General features: G+C 40.3%; 1 protein-coding gene across 2 annotated transcripts in view; it reads left to right on the plus strand.

The window, feature by feature from the left end:
• Positions 1-26,285, plus strand: part of LOC121354809 (utrophin-like) — an 86,168-nt gene that overhangs the window by 41,171 nt on the left and 18,712 nt on the right. For both annotated transcript variants that reach the window (XM_041469725.1, XM_041469724.1), the window contains one exon: positions 16,417-16,478. In XM_041469725.1, the coding sequence (XP_041325659.1) occupies positions 16,417-16,478 (62 nt within the window). The remainder of the gene's footprint in view (positions 1-16,416; positions 16,479-26,285) is intronic.

Consider the following 26,285-nt stretch of genomic DNA (forward strand, 5'->3'; position numbering starts at 1 on the left):
CAGTCCCCTCTGCATGCTTAGTATCCCTCCAGAGGGATAGAGGGTGAGTCAGAACTCAGTGACAACATGTATTATTCTATCAGCCTTGTCCTGCTCAATATCCTTGAACATTATACACAGCAGAGTAATATCAGGTAAATAATTAGCTACTGTTTTGACTGTGTGAATGTGCTCTTTTTCTGTAAGATGGGAGACTAGCCAAAAAATTTACTCTAGCCATTAAACATAACACCCCACAAAAAACAGCCCTACCAAATCCAAACAGAACCAAACAGATCTGTGTATACAAATTATCAGTGGCTGAAGGAATTAGGAAAAATACATGTTCATCAGTTCAGTAGTTTAGCATGCAGTCCTGCCAGGGCCATTGCTCCTTGTTCAATTTAAAATTGGATGTGACACTGTAAATAAATCTCTAGCCATCTTATTTTTCATAGTGTGGTCTGGGGGAGCAGAGCAAAATTGATGCTAGAGTTGGTAGAAGCTCCTGTAAAATGGTTCAAACAGCAACAGGTCTTGGGGAAATGCTCTACTGGCTTAGCACTAGCTCTTGAAGACTTTTGAGACAAATAGATAACCTTTGATTCTCTTGTTTTATTACTGACTGCTTTGCAGTGGAAGAGTGCTTTCTCATGTCTAATAAATCAAGGAAGCTTTTTTCTTGTTTCTGTCTTTGCATATTCATTCTCCTGTTGTGTTCTCATTTCAGTATAAGTGAGCCTTCACCTTTGCAAAAAACAAACCAAAAGTGCAGTTAGGAAAGTTAAAGTTCCAAACCAGTTTCTTATGTTGTCAAAGAAACTGGTTTTTTTTTTTTGGGAAATCTCCCTGATATAGGTAAGTGACACAGTGTGTGTTTTTTAACTTTGCACAATTATGATTTTGCTGCTGCTGTGGTGATTTTTTGTGTAACCTTCAGCTTTTCTCCTTTTGTTATGCTTAAATACCTCTTTGAATTTATTTGATAAATATCTTCAATTTCTCAGGCTTGTTTTATTTTTCCTGATCTTATAATATGACACTTCTGCATTTGTGTCTTAACTCTTCAGGTTTAGTCTTTACTGATACCTGCTTTCTGTCTGCATCTTCCTCCTCCCCAAATTATTTTCTGCTGTCCTGTGGTTTGGAGACTGACATGATCCAGATGAAGAACTCGTGTCATTAATTGATAAAATAAATACAAACACGCATGTTTCATCCTTGGGCACTTTTAGTCTTTCCTAATTCTTTCTTCTCTCCCAAAAATGAGTATCCTCATATACTGTTTTCTTGTGTGGCTTCTTTTAATATGTTAAATTTAGAGAACAAAAGGTAGAAATTAAAGTTTTTCTTGAAGATTTCAATGTTTTATTTTTCTATAATGTTCATGTCTAAGAGGTGCAGTTATTACTACTGAGCAGCTGGAGTTCTGTCATCCTCTAATGCTCCCTTACTGAGCCCAAATTTTATTCTGCTTTTGAGGGATTAGAAGGTTGGTAGTCAGTATTAATTGCTTTTCCTTTTTGCAGCCATGTAAAGACTTGAGGAATAACAGTGAAGTGTTGTCACATGAATAGAAAGAGTGCAACAATGTGACAAGACTAAAGTTTCTGAGCTTTTATTTGCTCAGTTTTTAGCAAGTTGTTGTTTATAATATATACTTATCTCTGCAGGGCTGCAGACAAGTCTCTCCCTCATGTAGAAGGTTATAATTAAATGCACCAAAATGGAAATATGCATAAAGGTTGCTAAGTCATCTCTAAATTGTGCTAATTCTTTTGAGAGCAAAAATCTTCACATATATTGCCTTTTTCCCTAGCCTCTTTAGAAGTCCACTGTGACTCTTCCTTTGCACTTTTCCCCTTTCACTCAGTTTTCACTTGTCATTTACAAAATTCGAGGCCTCTGTTTCTGAATAAACTGAAGGCTGCAAGTGCCATTTTGGGAAGCCACTCATGCCAGTTCATAGATGGACTGAAATGATGCTGCAGAATAAAGCATGTCTGTATTGCCTTTTAAGCCCTCCCAGAGCTCTTCTTAGCTGGATCCACCTCACTTGAGGTGGATCACAGGCAGTATTTAGTAGAATCATTCTATGAAGCAAAAGAAAACTGTGCTTTCTGGCCACTTGAGTTGCTCATCAATGTGAATTTTCATTTCCAAGCCTGTTGGACAGTGATGATGTCTCTTGTGCTGTTTGGGTAAGTAGTAGGTAGATAGGGGACTGACATTTAGGATGCATTTGGTTCTGCTGCACCAGCTTGCAGATGTGTGTACAGCTCAAAAAAGGGGTACATCATCTGGGGAGAATAAGGGGATACTAAATCAAGACCATTATGAAGTATAAAAGCACACTACAACATGCAGGAATTCTTTCTTTTCTCCCTTTGTGGTAGGCTTCATGAGCTTTTGTGAGGGATCATTCTTCTGCTTGTGTGTCAGTGGTGGGCGGCCTGAAATATGAGCACTGTACTGCAGCTTGTTCCATGATCTTCAGACAGCAGTGTGCATGAGTTCATATGCCCTTCTATACACCCTTACTACTGTTTCCCACTTCCTTGCTTCTTTTCAGCTTAAAAAGTTTTTTTTTTTTTGTTTTTTTTTTTTTTTTTTTTTTGTTTTTTTTTTTTTTGTGCTGCTGCTTTGCTATTGTGTTCTGACAAGAAAATACTGTAACTTTAAGAGTTGCCTTAGTGTAGCAGTACTGTGGAAAATTGGAAATGGTAGTTGACACAGTGAAATTAAAGATCTTCAGGTATGAAGGTCTAATCTGTATTATGTGAATTAAGCTTCTTATGTCATTGTGTCAGGGATGAAAATGGTGTTTGGGATGTTTCTTAAAAAAAAATAAGTGGTTTTGTGATTTAGTTTTTTAGGACTGTTGTCCAAAGGAACAAACAGCTGAAGAAAAATCTTGTAATAATTTTAGTATTAAAGCTGTTAAAGCTTTTCAACTGTATTTATATTAGTGGTTTAAGATGGTATGTTAAAGTGGGACAACTTAAAAGTTGTAGCAAATTTCATCAATCACATTGTTTTTGCTTTTACCCTGTGTGATGTAGGTAAAACTGTGAGAAATACTGAAGTTATTTGTGATAACAATGCAAAGTGTTGAAGGTAAACTTTTTTTCCTTTTTAACTTGTAGAAATGAATTTTAAAAATGGAGTTAAAAGTACTTTCTAGATGCATTCCCCACTTTTTCCCCACATCAAGTTTATAGTACACAAAGCTAAAGATTCAAAGGCAAGTCACGTGACGACAGCAGCGTCTTTAGGATATGACCTTGTGATTTGTTCTGTTTATTTGACTCTGTCCATACCACCTGTTCTTTTTGTGAAAGGTAATGTTTTAGTTTCAGAAATAAAATCTGTCTTCTATGACCTTCATTGAGGTGTTATATTTATCTGCATAACCTGAGAGTGTGGAATGTGTTGCTGGTTTTTTTTGCCACTGAGCTTTATAGTTTGTGGTAAATTAAATGCATCATTTTATTGAGACTTTGAAATTCTTGTAAATGTATATGAAGTTAATTTGTTGTAGTAGTTTTCTCATCAGAAGTGCACAAACATGTTAAATAGAAAACTGGCAAACTGGCTTCTTTTAACCCTTTGGGGAACCACATGAGTTTTTCTTTTCTTTCATAGAGAGCCAGTCTTTTTGTATGCTTCTGGGAGTACGTCTTTTCCTTAGCCTGTTTCTTTTCTCTCCCTCATCTGACCCTTTACTCTGAGCAGCAGCAAATCAGTGTATACCCTTTACAAGTTGCTAAGCTATGTTGGAGGAGTTGGGCTTTGCCTCACCAGAGCTGTCTGGTACTTGGGAGTGTTTGCATGGGTAGGTCTGACAGAACTTGTGTGTGCCTGGCTCTTTGGAGAGCTGGGCGTGTGCAGAGAAGGTGCCGAGAGGTAGCTTCAGACTGGGAAGTTCAGTTGTACTGAACCTGACTTTTAAGCACAGCTCTTGTTCTAGCTATGCTTATAGCATGCATTTTGGAAGATTGGGAAGTACTTGTTCAGTAGAACTGTTTGTAGCTGGAAATATTATTTGACACTACTTGCAAATAGCTTTTCTTTCTCGGGTAGGGTGAGGATGGGGGTGTCAAAGCCTCTAGAAGAATTTCCCCCCTTGCCTTATGTGACCCGGAGATGGTGATCTTGTTCTGGCTTTTTCTGGGATGGGGGTTAAGGACTGATCTTAGTCTACTATGACACTGGAAAGCTGTAAGTATTTTTATTGATTAAAAATGTCCTGAGTTTAAAGATAAACCACTGAATTGAGGAAAAGATTATTTTGTGTTGCATCAAATGCTTTTGTCTGCTGCAGAGGCTGTACTTGATGTCTTGGTTTGCTGTATAGCTTGCCTTTCTTGCTGGCAAAGAGTTGATCTCCCATGCACTTGTCATAATTTCCTCATCATTTTATGTAATGGTGTCCACAGGTAGATACCATGAGCTAATACTTCTTCCATAAGCACTTCTTTAATGGTGTTTCCTCTAAAATACCTTATTTTCACATTCTGGTTTGCAGTTCGGGGATATCTCCAGCCATAAATTATATCTCTCTTTTTGTGGACTCTTAATTCCATAAGCTTGTCTTGGCTTTTTTAGCCAGTTTATACTAGTGCTCTTGTTTTTCTTGTTTCACTGGTGGTTATCATCATTTTGGTCCTCAGGCTAGTTACATTCAGCCTGCGAGCTCTGTCCTTGCTGAGGCATAGACACCACCTGTCTGCTTCAGGGACATTGACCTTTGGCAGAGGGCAAAAAAACTGAATCCTGAGCCTGCTTGTTGCCTGACTTTAGCACTGGGAAGGCATGCAAAAGAATCCCCTCTGAAAAAAGCACCCAGGACAGGATTATACCTGTGAGTGATGTACTGGAATAGTTGCCAGAGGCAGCAGTACTAATATGACATGTAAATATCTGTTTTCATTAGGTGATGGGTTTTTTTGTTGTTTAGCCAGTTTCTATATAGGTAAAGGTGATGTGTCTATTCCAAATTATACACAAAACCACTTTAGATGTTAGAGTGACAGAAATCAAAGTCTACATTTGCACGGGCTCTACCACAGTTCTCTTCAAAGCTTGTCATTAAATAATTAAAAACATGGGAAATGGGATGTATGCAATGACAGTTTGGATTGGAAGGGGTCTTAAAGACCTTCTAGTTCCAAACTCTCTGTCATGGGCAGGGACAGCTTCCATTAGATGACGTTGCTCAAATCCCCATCTAATATGGCTTGGAGCTCTTTCAGGGATGGGGCATCCACAGTTTCTCTGGGCAACAGGTTCCAGTGCCTCACCACCCTCAAAGTGAAGAATTGCTTCCTTATATGTAATCTAAATATATTCTTTCCCTTTCAAACATTTTCTTCTTGCCCTATCAATGTACTTCCTGATAGTCTCCCTCCCCATTTTTCTTGTAGCTCCCCTTTAAGTACTGGAAGGCTGGTCTTCTCCAACTGAACAACCCTGGCACTCTCAGTCTGTCTTCAGGGGATAGATGTTCCAGCCCTCAGATCATCTTTGTGGCCTCATCTGGATCTGCTCCAGCAGGTCCTTGTCCTGCCTGTGCTGGGGGCCCCAGAGCTGGAAGCAGTACTCCAGGTGGAGTCTTAGGAGAGCAGACTATCTTCTCCAATTTTTCTCACACTACTGGGAGTAGTATATCCTTAAGGGTCTTTCTATATTGAAGTGGGAAATACTCGGTGGGCTCACACTGGTGATCAGTGCTTGCTTAATTGCATAAATACATGGTTTAACGTGTTCCACATATTTGTCCTGCAATTGCTAAGCAGAGTTTATGTACTTTCAGAGTAGTTAATCAGGAGGAGGTTCAGCTTTGGGGACTAATTAATGACTAAGCCAGGGAAGGAAATGAGAGTTTAATTAGGATATAGGATTAGCAGTGCCTCAACTTACTGCTGTTCTGATCAAATGACAAAAGAAAATCTTATGTTTGCCAGAAGCCATAAGAAGGGACCATTCATAATACTTTACTCCAATTTCTCTTTTATTTTTTCTCTGTTAAGATGTCTCACTAAAAACACGAAGTGGCTAAGGCACCTTTATGACTGTTTCTTCTTACCTCTAGAGGAAGAACCGTAATTTTGTCATGAGAAAAATGCTCAAAGGTTTGCTTAGCATTTTGGTTTCTGCACAAAGGTGCAGAACCTTCCCCAGTGGTGCAATATTCCTTGGCCAGCAAAGGAATGTAACTGGGAAAGGAAATAATTTATCCCAAGAATTGGACTTGCCCTTCACCTAGTCTTCCTCACTAGGGCTGGGTGGCAATATAAGACATTTAGCATTCTTTGTGTTGGTCATGTGGAACTAAAAGCAGGCAAACTTACAGTCACCATTTCTGTAGTGAACTTTCTGGATTATTTTAGGGATAGAAATGAGAGTATTTGGTGTAACTTGCACTAACAGATACTTTGGATTTAAATTCTTTAGTTATCCTTTTATTCTTTTTGCTTGCTTGCTTCTCCTTCATCTTTAGAGCACTACTACACTATGTGACTTTTAGCGGCTTCCTTTAAACCTTGTATGTTTCAGGTTTCATCTTAGTAATAACAAAGGTTAATAGGCTAAGGTAAATAATTTATGTGTGTCAGTGAATGATCCTTGACAAAATAATGGAATAGCCAAAGAAGCTCAGACTTGGCCTGTCTGGAAACAAAATAAACAATATCTGTTTTTTTAAACTTCCTTTGTCTATTTGAGTTCTGTGAAGACTGAGCTTAACTTGGTTGTCAAGATTGGCATGCAACAGTTTCCCCCAGTTCTATCTTCGAAGCATTGCCTGCCCAGGAATTTGTAAGGGTAGCATCACTTAGTATGAGTCTTAGTTGTGAAGAATTGAAATGTGCTAGTCAATTGCTCTAAGCTGGACAGAAGTGTGTAGAAGCTTTGTTACATAGTTTAAGTGAAATTATTTAGCTTTTCACTAAATGATATTGCTAAATGCTATGCTCACATGCCCTTTTAATGCTTCCAGGGATGGTGATTCCAGCACCTCCCTGGGCAGCCTGTTCGAATGCTTGACCACCCTTGCAGTGAAGTTTTTCCTAATATCTAGTCTAAACCTCCCATGGTGCAACTGGAGGCCATTGCCTCTTGCCCTGTCACTTGTTACCTGGGAGAAGAGACTGAACCCTACCTGCCTACACCTGTTGTGGTTGGTTTTGCGGGGGGGGACACCCCGGGATGTCCCTGGAGGGCCCCCTAGGCTGTGAGTTTGCTGGCAGCAGCAGACAGGCAAGGAGACTCCACACGGCTTCTGGGGGTGCTGATTAGATGAGTGTTTATTGGGGGTCCCACCCCCGGGAACAGCATGGCTACTGAGGGAGAAGGGGGGAAGGAGGGGGAGCCTAGGGGAGGAGAAGGGCTAAGGGAGGGGGGAAAAGGCTAAGAGAAGGGGAAAAGCTAAGACCGCAACTGATTTCACTAGCGCAGCTTAAGAGGGAGATTGAAGTGGGCACGGAATCAGACTTGGGCCAATGGGATTACAGGTACATGATGGTTCAGGGCAGGACCATAGGCTTAGAATATACCATACATTTTGGAGGAGTAAGACAGAACATATTTAAATTACACCCTCCTTTCAGGCAGTTGTAGAGAGTGATAAGGTCTCTCCTGAACCTCCTTTTCTCCAGGCTAAGCACCTCCAGCTCCCTCAGCTGTTTCTTATAAGACTTGAGCTCTGAACACTTCACTATTGCTGTTCTCTGGACTCAGTCCTGCATCTTAATGTCCTTCTTGTAATGCTAGGCCCGAAACTAGACACAGGATTTGAGGTGTGGTGTCATCAGTGCCAAGTACAGGGAGATGAGCACTGCCCTGGATCTGCTGGCCACGCTTTCTGACACAGGCCAGGATGCCACTGACCTTCTTGACTACCTGGGCATACTGCTGGCAAGTTAGTGAAAAAGGAGCTTGCCTCCTTTCTCTGCAGTTCCTTTAGGCATGAGCCTGCTGCACATTCTTGGCTGTGCACTCTCATCTACTCAGTGCTGGTGATTCCACACCTGGAGTACTTGGTCCAGTTCTGGGCTCCCTGTTACAGGAGAGATGAAGAACGTACTGGAGTGAGGGCTATGATGATGGTGAAGGGACTGGAACATTTCTCCTGTGGGGAAAGACAGATAGCTGGGACTGTTCAGCCAGAAGAAAAGGATCAGAATCCAAGGGATGCTACTGAAGTTTATAAATATCTGAAAGGATGGTGTAAAGAAGGCTGTTAGGTTATTCTGAGGCCACTGAAAGGATAAGAGGGAAGGGGGATCAAACTGAAACACAGGAAAATTCATTTTTTTGTTAAAACCCTGTTTTGGGTTTTTCAGAGAGGTTGCAAAGTCTCTGTCACTGCAGATGTTAAAAATCTGGCTGGACATGGCCCTGGGCAGCCTGCTTTGTCTGGGGAGTTGGATTAGACAAATGATCTCCAAAGGTGCCTCCTGGCCTCTACCATATTGTACTTTCTACAAAAACTCTTCACTCAAAATTTTACTGGACTTTCTGGGAACAATGCAAAAAGCAGTGGATTCATAGAGGTGAAAGCTTGCTTAATCCCTGAGACATCCACATGAAATTGCCAGAAAGCTTACATTGGTATTACAGTGATTATAAGAGTCACAGAATTCCACTGGATGTATAAACTATACATGCTCTTTGTTTTTGGTCTACAAATCTTATTCCAAGTGATAGTGTGTTAAGACTTTGTAAGGACACTTCTTTACTTTTTTTCTTAATTTCTGAGTTAATTATAATTGGAAAGTTTATTTTTTTATTACCTTCCATAGATGAAATACAACTATGAAATCAAGTGGTTCCTCCCCCCCCCCCACCCCCTTAGGACACATATGCTTTTTTTTTTTGTTTGTTTTGTCTTAAGGCTGGATTTCTAAATACTGTCAGATGTTTGAAGCAATCAAACGCAGAAAGCTAACACCTTCCCTTTGCATAACTCAACTACTCAAGGTGTTGTGATTGTCTTCTACACCAGACTGCTAGGAAAGACTTAAATTCCATGGGGTTATAAATCCTATTTCTTTTTAAATAACTGTAGTCTGCACACTGCTGCCACTTAAGTGGGTCCTACACGGTCTGTATCCAGAGATGCTTAGTTAACTTCCTTTCAGAAACATCTGAATAGCACTTGTGTAATTTTGAAAATGTTAACAGCATACAGTTTTTTGAAATCTGTTGATTAAATCGATTTTCACAAAGAAAGTGGGATGCTCTTATTAGACTTGTCTTCCTGTCTTTTTTTTTCCCTGCACAACTAGTTCAACTTGTAGTAACTAGTGGAGGTTTAATCCAGTATTCATAAACCTAATTGTGTGTTATAAAGCTAAGTAAGCAGCTAGAGGCTGTGTGAACATACCAGTCAAATATGCCAGTCAGCATGTGCATGTGAAGGACAACCTGGGGCATACCCAACCACGTGTAGCCTGTGCCTGTGTGCTGGGATGGTGTGAGAGGCCAGAGAAGACGCCAGCAGCTGGCACTAATGGGGCATCCACTGATATGTGGGAGGCCAAGCGTTCTTAGTCTTCAGTTTAGGAAACTGGAGCATGTAGTTATATGTGGGAGCTAGGTATTAGTATTTAAATCTCAGGAATTGGCTTTGTTCGTAATTAGCTGTTGACCTAGAGAGTTTTAGAAAGGAGTGATGATACACTCTAGGAACTTGGGTAAAAGAGAGGCAGCTCTGAGGGGGTGGATCAGGAAGGGCTTTAATATTTGGAGTGAAAAAATAGGGAGTGATGAGATTTTAGGGTTGCAGCCTAAATTAAATTAGGTTGTTGGAAAAGAAAAATAGGAAAACTTCTGACTGAAAGAGTTGGGATAGAAGAGATGCTGGAATTATGAGTGGCAGAAAAATTTAGTGTTGTGAATAACTTTTCAGTGCTACTATCTTTACCTGCCTGTCACTGAGATCAAAATAACATTGTCTTTTGTACTGTGAACATTGTTTCCTGAAGATGTTCAAACAAGGTTGTTTGTGATGTCTGCCTGGTTTGAAACTCTGCCATAACTAGAAGAGAGCTACTTGCATATATACAGTTTATGGCTTGGCTTCCTTCTCTGTCCAAGCAATCTTGTTTACTTGTGCCTGTGCAGGGTCTCTGACATCTGTTGTCTCTACTTCATTTTTGGCATGCGGAGGGGCTTTTTTGTGGGGATGGCTCTTCTGTTATGCAGAAGATTAAGCTAGTTGAGCACAGCGATCCCTCTGACCTTATATCCTGTGAATCACCTCCACAAGTGCAAGAGGGCCTAATAACAGTTCTAATTTGGGCAGAGAAAAAGGAGCAGATGGCTAACACCAACTTGTAGATTCCATTTTCTTTATAACCACTTAGAAATTCAAAGACCTAATCTGTGCTCATAACAAAACCAGCTGTAATAAATCTAGTTTGTGATTTTATTTGTGTTCATACATTTACTTTAGTTTTTTTTCCTTTAAGTCCCTTCCTGTTTGTTGCTTAGAAACATCTTCTTTGGTAGATTTTGGGCAGGAATTATCTGCCTTTCTTTCCTCTTTCCATGTGCTGGGCAGTTTGTGAAATATGTGCTCAAATGTATTTGTATTGTATGTGAAAGCTTCACAGGGCTGTCTTGCAGTGGGAGCTGAAGCTGCTTGGTTTGACCCGGTGTTAGGGACCTGTTGCAAGCTGTTGCAGTGACATGTGGGGTTTCTGGCTCTGGTGACCCACTGGAGCAGCCTTGTGTACTGCCTGCAATTCTGGAGCAACCTTGAGACACTGCTTACAGCTCTTGGGTTTGCACTGTCATCCCCTGAAAACAGCAGGGTCACTGGCTGACTAGCGTGGGCTGAGCATTATTTGTGTCTCCTGAGAGCTTGGTTATCTATACCTCCCTTTTAATCATCATTCCAATGTGCTGAGACCACAGCGTGGCGTGTTAGGTTGCTTTTGTTGGGAGGTATGGAAACAGCTATTTTAATGTTCCTTCAGCTGTGAAGATGCCTTCCTCTAGGTTATCAGTTGCTGGGGGATTTTTTGTTGTGAAGTAAACACAATTTAGCTGAAATTTGCAGTACACTTTGGTGAGAACCAGAGGGTGGTCCTCATTTCTTGTCTATGGTGTCTTGTTTTTGGTGGTGTCTGCTGTTGGGAAACAGCAGAACAGCAGGTACTGAGAGGTGCATGACTTCACTTCTTGCTTTTTTTTTTTTTTTTTTTTGGCTAATGCTTGTATTCCATAGTTTGATCACTAAAGAAAACTTACAATTTGACAATTTGGAAACTGTTGTTACTTTCTTTTTTTTTTTAGATACACTATTAATATTTCTCTAGTTCTGCCCAACTGCTGAAGTTTGGAGAGAGAAGGAAAAGCAATGAGGGAAAGCTTTGTGCATACCACTGATTGCAGAAATTAAAATTGCAGCACAAAGGTGAAAGTTTACAAGCAAATTATGTGTTGCTGGAGCTATTTTTTTCTACCCTGGTTATGCAAGAGAAGAGAGAATATGCAGTACAGTCTCAACTTTTGCTTTTTGTTCCTTTAAAAACCTAAACATCTTACCTTCCCCCTTTCCCCTCAGTCCTTAAAAAAAGGCCCAACCCGAAACCTGCTGATAAAAAGATTATTCTGTGTTGATAAAGTCAGGAGCCAGTACTCACAATGAGCTCAGGGGTTCTTCTTTGAGCTTGGTGGTCACAAACTGGTGCTTCATGGCTTGGCTTTTTGCTCCTTGCTAACAGGGATAAAAACGGTACTGGTTTCCGTGCTCAAATTTTAGATGCTTATTTTGTGTCTTTTGCTATATGTCGTCGGAGTTTAACAGAAAGGTAGTTGCTCTCAAAAGGCTTTTTCTGTCCAGGAATACAAACCTCATGCCTCTTTTTGTTACTGTTGTCAGGGTTTCATAGGTGTGCAAGTCTTGGGAGGGGCGGTATCTACGATAGATACTCCCCATTGCCTAAAGGCTTAGGCAAAGGGATGTTTCTAACTTCGTTACATTCCAAGTGTCTTAATTGAAACCCACAGGCTAATTCTTTCTTTTATTTCTAAATTCCTTTGCTGAGAACCTAAATAACGAGGTGGTGAAGGCAAATTTAAGTCTTCAAATGTGAGATGACCCTTGGTAATGTGTGCTGGAGTGGTTGGGCAATTTCTGTACTTTATTTGCCAATCAAGTCTATGCTTCTCCAGGGCATTTTCATTTTAGTGCTGTTCTGCCAGCTGTTTTGGGTGTGATAACTTCTGTCTTTCAAAAGCTAAATGATGCAGTTCTGTCATGCAAGCATGTAATGTGTTTTGGGGAAATAAGAAAGCTCTCTTTCAGCATGAAACAGAGGTTGAGTAGAGGACAAACCACAATCCAGTGAGGCTTTTGTTTTTACCTCTATTTTTAGATAATTTAGATTCCTTTTTGCTCTCCAACATGATATTCGCGAGGTAATAGATTGGACTTGAACTGTGTTTTCAAGGTTCCCCAAATGAAGTTAAAGGACAGTGTTGTGGGTGGAGGAGGTGTGTAAGGGTACAGAAGCGGCTGCGGGGGGCGACTGAGTGCCAGGACACAGCCTGGGCATCTGATCACAGGAGCCAGTTGTTCCAAGCACACCCCAGTTGGGTGGACATACATCATCTTGTGTAACAGAAGCAGGCATCCGGGATAGGAAGCTTCTCTTCTCTCTTTTGTCATCACAAGAGTTTAATTTTGTGTGTGTGTGTGCGTGTTTAGGTTTGTTTTTATTTCCTCTTAAAGGAACAAACTGTTCTGACATTGTCCATTATTAGTCCATTAAGTGACTGGAGGGCAGGCAGAGAGAGGAAACAGTCAGTAGGTAATGAAGCAGAATTTGGCCCTGAGTCAGTCCTTGGCTTTTATTGTCAGGCTGCAGCAGTGTGAAAGGAAACAAATGTTTTAGCAACTTGGTGAATTTGTTTCTCACTGGGCTGTAACTTGCTGACATTTTTAATGTCTTGTGTGAGAAGTTGACTGGCTGGATTGCCGTGTGCTTTGCTGAATGGTGATATTGTTTATTTACTGAATGTGGCTAATTTGTTATCCAAATCATAATGTCAGCCTCTGGGGGTTAGCCTTACAAATTTGTAGGAATCTATAGAAAATTACTTTGAGGGATAAAATAACTTGTCAATGTTGCTATCCAAACACCAGCATTTCAGTTTCTTTTTTTTTTTTTTTTTCTTTCATGGATTTATAGGAGAAAGCTTGACAAGGCTGTAGCTGTAATAGCCAGTTACAAAAATCTTAGTTTCAGAGGCTTTTATAAAGCAAACATAAGAGTAGAGTCTGACTGGCAAGGGTTGTCTGTGGATTTTATAACTGACCAGGATGTTTTAGGAAGATGGGACTTGTGGGGGTTCTTATTCCTTGCTTAAGAAATAGAAAGGATGCACTGCTCCTTAGGGGATAGTAGGGGTACATACATTCCTGTTCTTTCATTCACCAATTCTTTTATCAAGACTAAGTAGTTTGTGATTATTAAAGATGTGGGTTTTGGTGGATGTTTTTCCTTCCCCTTCCTAGAAAACCCTTTCTTTGAAAAAAGAGAAAAGGGGCTGGAGTTTTAATAAGTGATGTGTGTGCTACTGCAGCACACCTAGCAGGAGTACTGCCACAAACTGGATTGTGGTGTTGGGGAGCAGCTGTAGGGGCAAGGCCTACTGAGGGGGTCCTGGCAGGCTGAAGCTGGGAATGCTGAGAAGAGCTGTCACCTCCTGACATGCATGTCCTCGGGAAGAGGCTGAACCCTCCAAGAGTGGGGTGTGTAGAGCCCCTACTGCACAGGATTTATAAATGCAGGACCCTTTTCATAACTTTTGTTTTTGGTCTCTTACACAGTTATATGACTGTTTTTGGCCTCTCTGTTCTTTGCCTTTATCATGCTAAGGAGTAATAATGTTAAAAGAATGTGATACTTTGAACTGTGGTGTTACTCTTCATTCTCACAGATACTAAAGGAAGGAAAAAGGCAGATAGCATCATAGGAAAGTATCATGGTACATAGGGGTGTAGATGGGGGTGTTGGCACAAAAAGGGGCAGAGTGGTTAATGAATGGTGTTTAAATCTCACTTTGTTCAATACAAATAGTATTTGCAGTTAAAGCTAATGGAAAACCTTGCTCCAGCAGTGGCAGTTGGACCAATCTGGTCCATTCCTGTGTCTTAAAAGGAAAAAAAAGAAAATAGACTTGTAGGGGAAAAATGGATTCAATATATTTAAATTTTTTTTTTTTTTTAATTTCATCTTGTCTGCCAGACTCCTGTGAGATGGATACTTAGGATCTACCAGGAAGTTACTTGGTTCTATCCGTCTTTGATGGTAAGGAACTGTAGGCCACTGAGGGTAAAAGACAGAGTTAACAAGGTGTCTTAGGTAATTATACACTGAAACAACACCTTGAGTTCCAGCATTCTGAGTATGGCATGCTGTGCAAATGCTACATCTATCTTGAAGCTTGCTCAGAAAAATCTTTTCAGTCATTGGGCTGTCTTTGATGTTCAGTTGAGCTTGAGGTGTGACTCAAGAGTGGGGTCTGTTGGATCAGCTTTAGCTGCCAAAGAGGAAAGGTATGGAAGGGTGAAACAATGGCTCCTGGCTGACATGCATGTTTGTGTCCTAAGCAGGTTTTTCAGCTGTAGCCTAAAAGAAGCCCAGAACTAAGGTTTTAATTTAAATGAACAATTTCATACAGTTTAAGTTTTTCAACTATCATGACACTTTATTTCTTAGCAATGTGACTTCTTGTATCTGGACTGAGCTGTAGCCACTATTCCTTGCTGTTAGGTGAGACATACCAGGTTGTTGGTTTCTGTGTGTAACAGTTTTTTTGGCTAGATATATTAGATGTAAATACGTGGATAGTGTCAGCTTCCATGTTTGGCCAGAAATGAGAAATGTTGAGGTTTTCTATGTAAGAAATCTTCTGGTTGTATTCTGTGATTTTTTAAATTTATTTTTTTAATATCTGGATTTTATAGATGAAACCTTATTGTCTCAATTGCTGCTGAGGTATATGATCTTGTAAGTGGTGCTTTAATCATAATCTGATATTGCTTCAGAATGCATAAATTTTCATGATTGTGTGAAGTAGAAAATTTGAGTTGCAATCAGGCTTTTTCTATGGCTTCATTCCGAGTGCAGGGACAGTTAGTCTGAAAACCATTGTGGTTTGCTGCTTTGTGGAATAGATTCTCGGAAAATTGATGCCAGCTGCCACCAAGAGGTTCTGCAAGAGAGCGTTCCAGACAGCGGTGTGTTGTGGTTGCCTGAAGGGCATCTCAAGATTGGTCTGCCAAGAAGGTGGTGGTGTCTTGAAGAGCTCTTGGAGAGTCCTGATCTGGGCTGCAGCTGTCCAGCAGTTTGCCTGGTGTAAGGCTCTGACTGCCCTGGCTGTGACTTGTGCAGGGATTTGGAGGTTGAAACCTTTGACAGGCTACATGTATGTGTTTTCTTGTTTGCAGCAAGCATACCTGGAAGTCTGTTCTGGGTGAACCTCCCTTGCCTAGTCTGGTTGTCAGCAGTTATTTCACTGTCATTTAAGTACATGTGGTGAAGCACAGGCTCACCTTTAGCAGTGCTCAGTGCAATTTACCCAAGATGGGTCCTGTGATAGAGGCAGGAGTGTCTGTCCTGTGCTGGAGGTGACTCACTCTGGTTTAGTGGGACAGGCTCTGTAAAATTGCAGGTGATTCCTAAATGGCTTCCTTAGGCATCCTGGGAAGCTGCCTTCCCTCTGCCCAGCTGGAGGCCACTGCTCCTCCCTCTGCTCTGACCTACAGACTTGCCTGCCCTTCTTCCTTGTCCTGCTGTGTCCTTCTGGCTGTCTTGCAGACCCTAGGTGGTGGCACTTTGGTGTCACACCAGCAGGACATCTGAAGGGAAGGGCTGCTGAGCCCTTCCCACACCTTAGCTGAACTTGTCTGTGACTGATCACTAACACGCCTCTGAACCCAGGTGCAAAAGCAGGGTGCGTAAGGCTGCCTGTGTTTCAAGGGTTGTCCCAGTAGCTTTGTCTCAGAGGCTATTATCTGCATCAGAAGCTTGAGTAAGGGCCTCAGCACCTTTTGGAGTAATGCATTCAGGCAAAAAGGTGTTGACAAAGTCTGTTAATTAAAAGCCCATGGTTTCGTAGGTTGTTTTTCACCAGATGGGAAGCTTGTGAATTTTATGCATCAGAAACCCGCTTGGGAGGTGCTGTGATGCTGATTCTAATGCAAAGGAGGGAGCTGCTGTGGTTACTAGCAAAGGCAGAACATTTGTGTGCCTCTGCGAGTACTAAAGTGTTGTGGATGGTTTTACAGCTTTATTGACAGATAAGGCAAAAAGTTCTCCCACTTCTCAGGACAGTATTTAATGTGACTTCTATTGAACAATCTAGGATTAACAAGAATGCAATTTCACTCCTTGTTTTCTAATTCTCTCTCTCCAGATGAACACAATGATGTACAGAAAAAAACGTTTACGAAATGGATAAATGCTCGATTTTCCAAGGTAATGTTGGTTTGGATGTACTACTTTATTTTGTTTTGGTTCACTGTTTAGAATAATTGATTAAATATATTTTGCTCTTATTCTTGTTGAATACTCCTAGTAAAATGTCAGTGTGTAGTGAAAACAGATAGTGTAGTGTTCCCTCAATTTCCTTGTGCACATAAACATTTGATACTGTATTTAAAGAAAAAATGAACTATTCTGATATATTAACAAATAGAATCTTTATTTGCATGAGCATGTCTGTTAAGTTTTGGTTTAGTTCATTTCTATGTGCAGTTTTCAGAGTGCATTGCAGCAGATTTTAAGCCTTCATCACTGTGTTTCCTCCACTGCTGAGTCAGCTTTACTCGCTCTGCGAACCTCTAGTTGAAGCCACCTGGTGTTGCTACTCGAGCCTTGACTGAAATTTTATATAATTGCTTGCTCATTTTGAATTTTCCTCAGCTCTCATGCTGTACAGCTCTCATTTTAATTCTCTTTACTGGCTTGAAACTTATTGGGATCTTTAATGGTTTGGGATGATAAAGGAAGTGACGTTTGCTTTGGAATGCTATTTAAAGCCTGCTTTTTACACTGTTCTGCTGATAGGGAAAAATGACACTTTGCCCAGAAACATAAGCGTCTGTGGAAAGTTTTCCTGCTTCATAGTTTGAATGTGTGAAAGAACCTGTAATATTATCAGAGTAAACTCATGGTTTTTTCCGCCTAGCGTGGTGCTGCAAACGGGATAACTACTCTTTTGCATGCTCTTATTGAAAAGTGGCATGTGTGTGAAATCCTGAAAGCAGATATAAATATAAAGGAAGGAGGTGTGTGTGGTTTGGTGGTGTTGTTTTTTGGTTTTTTTAAAATAAAGCTGCAGCAGTGCTTTAGCAATGAGTAGCTGCTTCTGGAGTGCTGCCCTTCTGAAGTTCTTGATCAGTAATGTAAGGAATTTTTACCTTCCTTTCCTTCCTGTGCAACAGGACACTGGGCAATGCAAGGCTTGTGGCCTTGGTTGAATCATTTTGGCTTGGGTTTGTTTTGGTTGAAAGCTGATATCCCGCACTCTTCATCCAATGCATTCTTGGCTAGTTTAGTCTTTAGAGGAGTGTGTGTGGGTAACTGGTTGCTCTACACTCAGCTTTTGACTGCTGCTCAGAGGAGTGGTCGTTCTGCAGGAGGAGCATTGGGCAGGGCAGGATCATGTAAGGAAACAAAATGTGGTGAGAAAAAAAGGACTGACTGTAGTCATGTAGCTGGCACAGAGATGGCATAAACAGGAAAATGACAGTGATACTGAGAATGAATGACAGTCATACTGAGAATATGCCAGGTGACTCACCTGTGAGTGCTGTAGGCATTGTATTGAAGAAGGTAAAGTTGTTTTCCTTCTGCTTGTTGTCACGTGGGTATATCTTAGACAGTGTCTTTCCTTCTATACTGTGTAATCAGATAGATCCTGCTAAGCTCCTGGATTTCCCAGGCACAGGGTATGGTCAGATACTCACAGGATTTGAAGTAACTGTAGCTTTGTAACTCTGTAACTTCATGGCCCATTAAACACCTGAAGCCATGAAAGCCTTGCTAATGATTAAAGAGACTCCTATGAAAGGACATACTCCCAACTGCTGCTTGTCCAATTCAAACTTGAGTGTGGCTCTTTTGGCATGACAAGACACAGATTTATTAAGACTGGCATGTTCAAATTGCAAGGAAAATGATGGTGTTAAGTAGAAATCACCTCATGTGAGAAAGTCTAGTTTCAACTGTACCTTAAAAATAGAAAGGGACTGATTTCAGTCCTGTTGTGCCAAAGTTTTTTTATGTACCAATTAGTTTGGATTGTTTAAAATTCCTTTCCTGTCAACTAGATTGATTTAGCTGCTTAGTAGGGTAGAGAGATTTTAGAGGTCAGTTAAATGTAATCTGACTTACATTGCAGAAAACAAAATGGTAACTTAGGTATTTTGTGTGGAATTGCAAATTTCATTCAAAAAATTTGACTTGTTCTTCCATGTTAATATATTGTACTTGCCCTTCATTTGGGCAAATAAGAAGTAATCTGAGCCTTTATAAACTAGCTTAGCATACAAAAATTGTAAAATTGCATAATGCTGAGTTTGATTTAGGTCAATTCAATAGGGTTTTACAAAGGATCTAGAGAGAGAGCCATCTTTCCCTTCTCTCATCAAAGAATAGTTAAGTGAGTAAAACACTTCAGGTACCTCAAGTGTGCTGTGAGGTGCCTGCTTCAGTACCCTGATGGGTGAGATAAGAGTTCTTGGTGTAGTTCCCAGTACAGTACCTTGGTTTTGCGCTCTTGGTTTAAACTCTGCTAGAATGATGCCTTTTATTTGTGTGTGTTGTTTGAAATCAAGGCACAAGCATTTAAAGTGGATCGCTGTAAGGTCAATAAATGTACTTAGCGGAGACTTAGTGCTCTCTTAGACATACCTTGGGAGAGCTGTACACACTACAGCTTACAAGCCTATGATGGCTGTGTAGTAAGGATATTTTGTTAAAATTAAACAGAATAAAAATTGTTAGAGAAATAGTCTGTTACCCAGCTTTAAACAATAGGGTAGTTTATGATCAAATAAATACTGAGGCAGAGCATTTCAGCATATGTTTATAAAGCCATGTGATGTTTTTACTTACTGTATTTTTTCCATTGTTTGTCCAGTCTAATTTTGAGAGTCTGATTTAGCTGTTTTCCTGTGGTATAGCCTTACCAATTAAAGCATCTAGTTGTATGGATAGCTGATATATGTTCTTTACACAATGCAGGATTGTGTTCTATCCTTTTATCCCTTTCTATATTAATCTTCATTAATACTTACCAGTGTGTTACTTTCAGAACACCTTTCTGCAGTGCAGAAGTTCTACCTTGTCACAGTAGTTTTTAGGCACTGCAAATAAAGGTAAACACTAGAACTGGCTACTAATTTTGAGTGCCCAATCTGAGACTTTAGCTAAATTGTCACAGAGGATTTAACATTTCTTTGGCATTTCTTGATATAAAACAGAGCTCTTGATCCTTGTGACAGAATTCAGAGGGTTCATCTCTTCTGCAAACTCAATCAAATCATCCAAAATATCTAGTTGGTTTTCAAATGGAGCTTGATCAGCATAGAAAAGGGACTTGAAGATGATTATGCTTGTGTCGGCAAGGACTGGCTTTAGTGATCTAAGGAAGTCTCTTAATCTGGCACACAGTTAGTAATTGCATGTAAAATTGTGTTTTAAATGATTCTGATGAGTTACAGGGGAGCTTCTAGCTAACAGTGGAGCTTGAATTCGAGTCTGGAGGATAATGTAGTGCTCTAATACCCCAGTGTTATTTGTTTCACACAGGTAAAGAGAAAGTGAACAAAGGTTTTGTAATCAACTTTAGTTTGTCCAAATATCTGAATAGCTTCAGTCTTTATCTACTTAGATGTTTTATCAGCAGGCCTGGGAGTTTTAACTGCATCTTGCAGATCTCTGATGCTTCAGCTTATAATTACAGAGCAAAGTAGTTGGATACTCACACTTGCAACTCCAGAAGGTTTCTAGAAACTTGATAGGCATGTTAAGGAATTCAGGAGTCTTGTGTCCCACTTTAGAACCCTGCAAGTACAATTCTTTCTGCCCCATTTTCTTTCTTTACTCCTACTCTCTGACCCTGTTTTTGGTTGGTATGTTTGTTTGTATTTTTCCCCTCACTTACAATTACACCCTCTCATGTCAGAAGCCTTGCCTGCCTGGCAAATCCTCACAATCTGGAGTTTGGCTGCCCTGCCTGTTTCATATCCACTTTTGCCTTTGTCACCATACTTTTTTTCCCATCAAGACCCAGTTTTTCTTTTTAAACTCCAGATCTGCTCCATCTGCCCTTCAGTTCCCCTCTCCTGCCTTTACAGGATTTGATGCTTGTGTGGTCAGTCCTATTTTTGCATCTCCCTTTGTCTCAGCAGTACTAATCTTGGCCTCCCTTCACCTTCTTGCAGGATTCAGTCTTTGCTGGCTTTAGTTTTCTCATTTTCCAAGGTGGTACTTTTCCAAGTTTGCTTTCAGATTGGTTCCTCTCCTCCTCTGCTCTTCCTGAGCTTGGCAGGTGGAACACCGAGTCAGCACAAGAAACATGATTCCCTAACTTAATTTAGACCCATGGAGTCGGGTCTGTCACAGCCTGTCAGAACTTAGTGCTGTCACTCACTAGAGGAAGCTTACAGATCCAGCATTGGCAAACTGAAGCAGTGTCTTTTTACCAAAAACTTGTTTCTTCAATGAGTTTGGGAAATTTTCCCACAGGGATGGGAAAAAAAGCTTTATTGCTAGGAAGGTTGTGCTCTGCAAAAAGAGCAGAAAAGCTCAGATTTGTGGTATTCAGTGAAAATGACACTAGATTTCCCTGCCCATCAGTTATAAGTCTTGGATATGGCAGGGTGTTGAATGGAGTCAGCTGGGGCATTGTTCCAAGGTGTCAGGACCTGCATTCAAAGCCCTTGCATGCCTGAGTGCTGGGCCCCTCTTTCCTTTCCATCATGTGTTCCCATTGCTTTCCAATGCAAGCTCAATTTCTTTTTTTTTTATATGTACAGAAGCCTTATATAGTCTTACTTGTGCATTTGCAGTGTTCCTGCTGCATGTATTTGTGATTCTGCACCTCCAGGTCTTGTGCTAGTGCCCTGACATCTGCACTGGCCAGCACTGACAGGGCTTGGAGCCAGGCCAGGATCTGCCATGTGAATAAAACCAGACATCACACACTTTTACAGCATCTTAAGCTCTTTTTTCCTACTCTGTGGTCTTCCAAAAATAAGTTTGACTTTAGGGTTAGAGTAAAGAAGAGGAGGAGGTGCAGCTTGAGAGCAGAATGCATCTTTCAGGGCTGAGCTCCAAGTTAGCCTTTGAGAAGGCAAGTGCTCAGTGTGGGGCTCCTGTGCATTTCCTCTCCTGGGCTCTGATGTGTCCCCTCCCCTGGAAGGATAGCAAGAGAAGATGAGAGTAGACAGGTCAGTAGGAGAACTGATGAGTTGTTCTTGGAGTGCTTTGGAGAGTTGTGGCCTCGTATGCATCTTAAAATTGAAACAGTTAATTCCTCATTATACCGGGCACTAATGCATTTGGTAACTGCAAAGTCTTCTTTTAGCTTTTTTGAGTGGTGTGCTGAATAGATGTTTTCCTCCATTTCTGCTCCTTAATTTTCTTTCCTCTAAGGGTTGTTTTGTCATAGTGGTAAATGTCAGGTCCTGTACTTCTGAAGACATTTTGCACCTCCATTGCTGACCCTTAGCAACTGTGATAAATCTTTTTAAAGGCAAAATTATAGCTATTCATGATAATTAATTTCACATGACCCAAGATACCTGAGGTCAAAGACATTTCAGAAGTGTTTTTGTGGGGGGGAAGGAGAATTATGGAGTTCAGTGTATTAGTCATGCAAGAGAAGAGATCAAAAAGATTGATTAGGCAATTTTGTCTGTCCAAGGTGACATCACCTAAGATGGAGTCTAGTCCTATTTGCAGTGCAGCTTTTGTGGTGCAAGCAAGGAAATACTTGATGACTGGTGAAATAAGCTACAGTCTAATTGCTTCTGATATTTTTCAATGCTGAATTCAACTGTAAAATGTAACTTCACTCAAAGACAGCCAAAGCTTAAAAAGCAACAGCCTTGTTAGAAAAGAGGAATAATCTGGGTGGGAAAGAATTAGCATTTGCATGAGCCGGCCTTAAAAATGTCACTTTTTAGTCTGCTTTATTCTCACTCTTTTTGTGAGAAGACCAAATAAGCCTTTCTAGGCCTAGCAGGTATATTAGCCAAGAAGCATGAAAGTAAATTTTTCTTCTCTAATAGGTTGCGAGTTATGGTAAGGATGACTACTTTCTAGCATAAAAGCAATAATATGTAGCAGTTTGTGATCCCTCCCAGATATAGCCATAGCGAAAAATTGTCAGTTTTCTGCCTTCCTTTCAATTTTTGCTGCTTTCTGCTCTAAGAATAAGGTGTGAGCAGCATCTGCCTTCGTGGACTTGAAAGCTTGGTATAGTCATATGGGCTGTAAGTATTGCTGACTTGGTAAATGCTCTGGGTTTGGGTCTGATTCTTGGGCTTCGTTGTCATCCCAGTTGTTGGAGGGTTTGTAGAGCTGAATCTGGTAGAGGCACCAAAGCAAATCTGTTCCTTTACCTATTAGAATAGAGAATAGTCAACCTGGTTATCAGGAATTTGTAAATTTTTTTAAGGGTGCGATTGCAGTTATGTGGCTTGGAAAACTAAATAAAAAGATTACCTTTCAGTCTTACAAGAGAAATAACTGGCAGTGGTAAGTAGGGTCCCAGCTGCTCCTGCTGGTACTGTTATGTAATGAGACTTAATTGCAAGCTGAGGGTTAGTACTGTTACATTAAACATGTTATTGTAACATAGGCTTATGTGAATGCATTAATAAATACACTGGAGAGAGAAAGACCTGCAGAGTTACTGATGCCTTGCTGTGCTATTTGCACTGATAGATCTTCCCTCCTTCGGTCATGTTGTCAGTCGAGTATTTTAGGTATTAGGTGAATTGAACTATCTTTAGCTTTTCAGCTTTGCTGCTTCTTAAACTCATGTCTGTCATCTAGTAGAATCAAAATTTCCAGCATATCTCAGTGATGAGTATTACTTCCCCCTGCCACCCCCTGTTAGTCTGGGGTTTTAAATAGCTATTTAGTTGCTTGTAACTATTTTATTGTTGAGCACCAGTAGTTAAAAATAATTTAGTCTATAAGCTGTCTTCCTCTTATGATCATAACTTTTTATTTGCTTTACTTGGTATTTGAAATCATAGTTTTGGTAGTAATGTTATGTTGAGATGCCACAACATAGATGGAAATATTCAGGATGGAGTAGAGTATACTCAGTGAAAATATATCTGTCACAGTATAGCTAGTATTTGTGTATGATGTCCTGTAACTCCTTCATGTTAGTGGAAGGAGAATGGAAAAAAGTACCACATTTTAATAAAAATACTTCTGTAAACATTGTCTATGGTCTTGAATTAGAATCTGGCAAGATTATTTGTTGACATGGTTGTTTACTTTATGCAATGACCTTTTTGCTTTCTGATTAGTTTCCCACATTGAGTTCCCATGTGCTGGCCTTATGATGTAGCAGCACTTGACATGTTTTTTACTTGGTCTTGGTCATGATAAAGTGTAGTTCTTGCTTTTGTGTTGTTTGAGTTTAAACTGATTACTATGAGTTCCCTGGGAATGTACTTGAACATTATGAATGGTTCGTGCTGTCATTTAAGAGCTCAACCTCTCCAATACTTGCTCCTTCTCAAAGGAAATGGGTCTTTACTGTTCTGCTACTACTTTGACATACATATTGAGCGTCTTATTAGATGTTAAAAATTGTCATATATTGGTTAAAAAGAATTAATTAAAATGACTCTTAGCTTCATAAAAGTAACATTTGAGGATAAAAGAATCTGATGTAAAATCAGTATGTATTGCTTTCTATGTCTTTTCAGGTTGTTTTGGTGTTCCTGAAGTGGCAGATAATGTAAATGGCAACCAGGGCTTTTCCCAGCCCTGCTCTGAGCAGCTGGAACTTGTCTGCTGCATTCCCTTAGTGGTGAAGGTCATTTGTATGGTTTTATGAAATGCGTTATTTTCCTGATGACAGCCAGTGTGCATTAACTGAAACTGAGACGACCTTTCATCCTGGTTTTAATGTTGTGATTACAAGGTCTGAATCAATATCACTGAGGAGGATGTGAAAGAGAGGTGGCTTATCTCTTATTTTCCAATCTCTTTGGTGTTCATTAATTAAAAAAGTTAGGTTTAATAATGTAGCTTCAATAATTATTGATTTAAAGCACTTAGGTAAATTTAGCTTTAAAGGTAAATTGTCCTCTACAGATAATTGATATGAGAAAATTTTGTGTTTCTAGTTAAACAACTAGGTAAACATTTAAACTTCTTTAATGATTGCCTTTGCATATAATTTCATGTTCAAAAATAAAGAACTTAAATAGTCATGATATAATGATAAATAATAGCTGGTGTTTGAAAAAAGGTTTCATCCTACTGAGAATTTGTGACTCCCTTTTTTTCTCTAACTTGGTTCAGTTTGATACAGCTCCCCATTGGTAATAAAGGGGCAATTAAGAATGTTCTACTGTAGAACATACTCAAGAATGATCACTGCCTTGTAGCTGTGGTGGCTTTAGTAGAACAAACTGTAAGTGTTGATGGCTGGGCTTTCGACTGTCAGCAGCATTGGATGACTTAAAAACAATCTGTTCTGGATTTTGTTTATATCTTCATCCACTTCCTGGGAATGCTTTCTGGCAAAGAGAAGGAATGATTTCTGCACAGTCATGTTGGCTGGCCTGGATGACCCGTCGTTGTGAGTAATTCTAGATGCACGCAAGGAAGTGTGAGTCACCGTCTTAAACCTGATCCAGGTAGAGGGACTTGAAAGATGGCCAAAGGGGCATAACAGGGCAGCTGGTGTGAGGAGAACACTGCCTGTGCTATCTCCTTCCCAAACAGTGCTGGTGTCTTGCTGGAAAGTGATGCCTGAGATGCCTGAGATGCCTGGTCTTGTGTATGTATGGTAGCATCTGGTGTCCACCTCAGAGATCATTAATAAACTGCTGCTTCCTCATGAGGTAAATCAACAGAAAAAGTGGTTTCTGCTGTGGATAACTAGCAAAAGTTCTTTGTCTCTTCCTTCCCTTGTATTCACACAAAGGCTGGCACCAAAATGTTTGTTGGAATAAATGTAATGTGATGGATTGGATATGGTTCTGATCCTTGTGTATGTGCCTAGTGGTGCATAACAAATGTCACCATGCAAACTTCATGAGAACACAAGCAAGCCTAGCCCACAGCTTGTGTACAGTCTCTAGCTTTTATTTTTTTATTTTCCTTTCTCTGCCTCCCTTTCACTTTCCTTTTTCCTCTTCCTCTTTCCCTTACACCAGCCCAGTTAAGTGAATCAACTCCTTTCCTGCTATCAGTGCTAATTTAAAGCATTGAGGAACCAAAACTGCCTCTAAGTCTGTTAATTATGTTATTTTGTCTGTTTTATCAAGCCCTTGTGTCTGTTACCATAACTGTTTGTACAGCTCTGCTGGGTTTGCTTGAACAGGCTGAGGGAAAGAGATTTCTGCCAGGATTTTTTTTGGTTTGTTTTTTTCCGCTCTTGTGGCAAACATAAGCAAAGCTGAGAAAAACTACCTTCTGTTAACTGGTAAAAGTGTTCAGTGAGTGGGATGTGAATTCTTTACGCCCTGAACCGGCACAGATCTTCTGGTACAAGTGTGTCCCAGCCTGTCCTTTATGCTGTCTTTGTAGTGTAAGCTGGACTCTGTTTTGTCTTTGAGAAAGGACCCATTAGCTGCCTCGTATTTGTACAGTGCTTAGCACAATGTAAGCTGCTCTTTAAGTACTTACCAACACAACCGTGACTAGCCATTTGCCCTTGTGAAGGGCTCGTTATGGTTTTTCTCTGTCACTCTTTCTTATAAGACAAATACTTAAATTTCTTGATCCATTATGCTCAGTGATGGACTGCTTCTCCTTACAGGATGTTGGCAGGGGCTGAACTTCTTTGTACTTGTGTAGTCTTTAAGTGTTTAGAAAGTGAGTAAAATTTTAGTTCTGAAAAAGAGAAATTTAGATTGCCTTTGCATACTGTATGCCAGACAAGACTCGACAGAGAGAGAAATGTGCTTTTTGCATACTGCAGATTGTGTATTTATTTGTGTGTGTATCTGTGGCTACAGACTTAACTTTTCAGAAGGCCAGATTATTTTCTGGGTGTTAGGAGTGAGCAGTATG

Source organism: Pyrgilauda ruficollis, unplaced genomic scaffold (assembly GCF_017590135.1).
Source record: "Pyrgilauda ruficollis isolate IOZ18807 unplaced genomic scaffold, ASM1759013v1 scaffold24, whole genome shotgun sequence".
NCBI lineage: Eukaryota > Metazoa > Chordata > Aves > Passeriformes > Passeridae > Pyrgilauda > Pyrgilauda ruficollis.